Source organism: Lolium rigidum, chromosome 7 (genome assembly GCF_022539505.1).
Source record: "Lolium rigidum isolate FL_2022 chromosome 7, APGP_CSIRO_Lrig_0.1, whole genome shotgun sequence".
Lineage (NCBI taxonomy): Eukaryota > Viridiplantae > Streptophyta > Magnoliopsida > Poales > Poaceae > Lolium > Lolium rigidum.
Genome location: NC_061514.1, coordinates 22802409 through 22806350, shown reverse-complemented (window position 1 = coordinate 22806350; position 3942 = coordinate 22802409). Strand labels below are relative to the sequence as shown.

Below are 3942 nucleotides of genomic sequence, written 5' to 3'. Positions count from 1 at the left end.
TGCTTTGTTTAGGACATATGCACATGGAAACCATAGGTTTGGAATGAAATAGGCCCGGATGAGCCGTAGCGAGGAGTTTCCGGCGATTCGGACGCTCCGGTGGTTTGTATCTAGGGAAACCCTAGGGGGCGGGGACCCCGCAAATCTACCCCTAGGGTTAGGGTTAGGGTTAGAGTTAGGGTTAGCAATGGACTTTTTTCCTTTGTTTTAGGTCATGTGGTGGCAAGTATGGATCCATGCTATCTAAGGTTTTCCTCCGGTTCACCCCACCGGTGAATTCTGCCCTATACGTCCAGGACATGCCTAAGTGCCGTCAGCGCATGTGCGTGTAGCCGAAAGACCCCGGGGGTACAACATTAGACAAACAACACCACACCATGCTGGTGGTGGTGTTTTGTTGGAGAAGAACACATGGGTATATATAGGGAGGCGAGGGGCTGAAACGGCGAGAAAAGGCTGGCGGGAGAAAATGGCGGGAAAAATTGGCGGGAAAGATTGGGCGGGAGAAATGGGCGGGAAAAAGGAAAAAAAAGATGGATGCTAAGCCGACGGTGCCCCTCGGCATAGGCTAGACAGGCTGACGTCATTTTGGCGGGAGGGGCGGGAGGATTCGGCGGGAGAAATTGGCTTCAGCTACGCCGACGGGCCCCCTCGGCGTAGGCTTCACGCCGTCAAGGTCCCGTTAGGGCATGGCCGCGGGGCGACGGGACGGGGTCGCACCCTCAACCTATGCCGAGGGCCGCCGATACGCCGAGGGCCACCCTCGGCATAGCGTGTCATACGCCGAGGGGCGCGATACGCCGAGGGGCGCTTCGAGCAGCTGGGCTGACCGGGCAGTACGCCGACGGCCCCGACATTTGGCCGTCGGCGTACGCCACGGCCGTCGGCGCAGCTCGCCATTCCTGTAGTGTGTCCGCGAATAATAATTTCTCTTTTTTAAAAGTTAAATATTTTTAAATTTGACTAAAGTTCTACATAAAAATTGCAATATATGTAACATCAAAGTATTATATTATTAAACTAGATGTCAAGATGAATTTAGCGATATTAATTCAATATTATAAATGTTGCTACTTTTTTCTAGAAAATTAGTCATAGTTAATAAAGTTTAACTTAAAACATGTCTTAACGTACACTCATTCGAGGACGGAGGGAGTATTCGTTGATGAGAAATGCATAATAAATTTGCATGCCCTCCTATCTTATACCATGCCGATGGCTCCATTGAATAAAACTTTCACTCAGAAAATTGACAAACATGGTAGAAGAGTCTTTTGGCATGGGAAGAAAGCAAAAACGGGTTATTGTATGATGAAATGGGTTCAAGTTTGCAGGTCTAAGAAAAAAAGGAGGTTTGGGTATTAAAAATTTAAGGAGACAGACACAACAGGAAAACGCAACTGTGCTGACGGGGACTACCGTTGGTGTAGCCTCGAAAACCGTTGGCGTAGGTCTGCGCCGATGGTGACCCTCGGTGTTATAGCCGAAACACCGTCGGCGTAGGTGGTAGTCCTTGATGAGCTCAGTCCATCTACTTTGCCGCATATGTAACTTCTTCTGAGAGAAAATAAACTTCATGCTTTTGTGGTGAGTGTAGATCTCACAAAAAAAATTATGAGGTAGCGACGCCATGTTTTGAAGGCATGCATGGACTCCAAATCATGTGTGGGGGCAGTTGACCTCATGAGGTCGTAGTTACCGAGATGAAATTAAGCTGCCCCTGGTCACACGGCAACCTAACGATTTCCTGTGGTGTGGGTGGCATGTAATGAAATTATGCATTGAGATGAGATTTTGATTGATGATTACTATATGCCATCATATTATGTTGGTATGAACAGATTCTCATTCGTCGACTATGGTACTTCTTCGTTAAGTCTGAGATGTGTTATGAGCAAAACATAGGGTCCTTTGAAAAAGATGTATCTCGCTGAACAAGGTGTGAGAATGGATTTCTGGAAATTCTTGGTGCGTCCCGATCCAGTCACGCGCCATGTCCAGGGGAAATCACGTGCGCACGCATCTATATAAGACCCCCTCGACCAAGCTAGTAGCACACACTACATTTTCTCTAAAGAGAAGGTAACAACAGCATACTACATACTCATACACAATGGCGCCGCACAAGCACAACGAACAAGACGACGAGCTGACCATGAGTACCAACGAGTTACTTCAAGGTCAGCTGGAGCTCTACCACCACTGCCTCGCCTTCGTCAAGTCACTGGGGCTCAAGGCCGCCACGGACCTGCGCATCCCCGACGCCATCAGCCGCCGCGGGGGCGCCGCCACCTTGTCCGAGCTCGCCGACGAGATCAAGATCCACCCGACGAAGCTCTCCAACCTAAGGCGGCTCATGCGGGTGCTCACCACCTCCGGGGTCTTCTCACTGGTCCAAGGCAAGGACGAACCCTCTGATGGTGCTGCTGCCCCGCCTGAGTACTACGAGCTGACCGTGGTCTCCCGGCTCCTGGTCGAGAGATCACCACACGACCTGTCCCCGATGGTGGACACAATGGTAGACCCGGTATCCTGGAACGCTCTGCTGAAGATGCCCGAGTGGTTCACCGAGGAGCGACCGTCGGGGCTGTCGCTCATCGAGGTTGCGCAGGGCTGCGACTTCTGGGACACCACGGTGGGCGATGGCGGCAAGTTTAGCGGAGGCATGGCCGCCGACAGCCGCGTCGCCATGCAGGTCCTGCTCAAGGAGCACAGCGGAGTGTTCAAAGAAGTGAAGAGCTCGCTGGTTGACGTCGGCGGCTCGCATGGTGCCACCGCCACGGCCGTGGCTAAAGCGTTCCCGCACCTCAAGTGCACCGTGCTGGACCTCGCCGACGTGGTAGCCTTGGCTCCCACCAACGACAGGGTGACCTTCGTCGCCGGGGATATGTTCAAGTATGTCCCGCCGGCGGATGCTGTTCTACTCAAGGTAAAAATTATTTACTGTACTTCAATTCCTTCCATAGGCAGCGCCATGCATGGTTCAAGTATTACGAGTACTCCATCATTCTTTTGTTTCTACTAGTCCATATACTTATGGGATGTTTTGTTCTAGTGGATTTTGCATGACTGGAAACACGAAGACTGTGTCAAGATCATGCGTCTGTGCAAGGAGGCGATCCCGGAGAGAGATGCGGGAGGAAAGGTGATCATCATCGACATGGTGGTCGGGTATCCGGTGACTCAGCAGCATGATTCCAAAGAGGCGCAGGCTTTCTTCGACGTCTACATGATGGGCATGGATGGAATCGAGCGAGAGGAAAGCGAGTGGAGCATGATTTTCTCCGAGGCCGGCTTCAGCGACTACAAGATCACTCCAACCAATGGAATTCGATCAATCATCGAAGTGTTCCCCTGAATGCATTTCAAGTTTCGAAGTTTTATGCTCCTCATTTTTAGTTGTAATAAATCTCGCGAGAAATTTGCTCACGTGTGCCTTCTCGTGAGAGGTACTCGAACTCTTTAAATGTTGCGGTGCTAGTTTTCTGGCTGAGGCTGTTGAAGTTGTTACTTTCACCTGATTAATTAATAAATTTTGATGTTAAGAATCAATCTGTAGTTGGATCGTTAGGAGAGAAGTGGCACCCCAAGCCTACCAGAGTTCAAATCTTAAGTTTGATATTTTGGGTGTCTAAGAGAGCCAGAATATTCTTTCAATGTGGGAGGCGACGTTCTCGTCGATAGTGATAATCTAGCTTAGCTGGCCATTTGCCCGGGCACAAAATCCAGCCCCACGGATATGGCCTTTTGCCATTTCTTTTCTAGCCCAAGTAATGACTACGTTGGCACAATTCTGCCTTAGCCCAAGTCGCTAGTAGGACTAGGAGGAGAACCAAACGAAAGTAACGAGTCAGCCAGGCTAGTTCGATCGTTTCCTACAGAATTCGTTCTGTCGCCGTCTTTTGGTCTACTCCTTCTGGTACAGGCGGACGGCAGGTCAGC

At 50.4% G+C, this 3942-nt stretch overlaps 1 protein-coding gene across 1 annotated transcript; it reads left to right on the top strand.

Annotated features, from left to right (window-relative positions):
- Nucleotides 1-2113: 2113 nt before the first annotated feature.
- LOC124671022 (acetylserotonin O-methyltransferase 1-like) lies at nt 2114-3429 on the top strand. The gene is made up of 2 exons (XM_047207467.1): nt 2114-2929; nt 3056-3429. The coding sequence occupies exons 1-2, from the start codon at nt 2114-2116 to the stop codon at nt 3356-3358; spliced, it is 1119 nt and encodes a 372-aa protein (XP_047063423.1). The 3' UTR covers nt 3359-3429.
- Nucleotides 3430-3942: the final 513 nt, after the last annotated feature.

Excerpts from the sequence above, each read along its gene's own strand:
- LOC124671022 (XM_047207467.1), top strand. The coding sequence starts at position 2,114 with ATGGCGCCGCACAAGCACAACGAACAAGACGACGAGCTGACCATGAGT. Across the intron at positions 2,930-3,055 it reads CGGATGCTGTTCTACTCAAG|TGGATTTTGCATGACTGGAA; the intron begins GTAAAAATTATT and ends GTTTTGTTCTAG.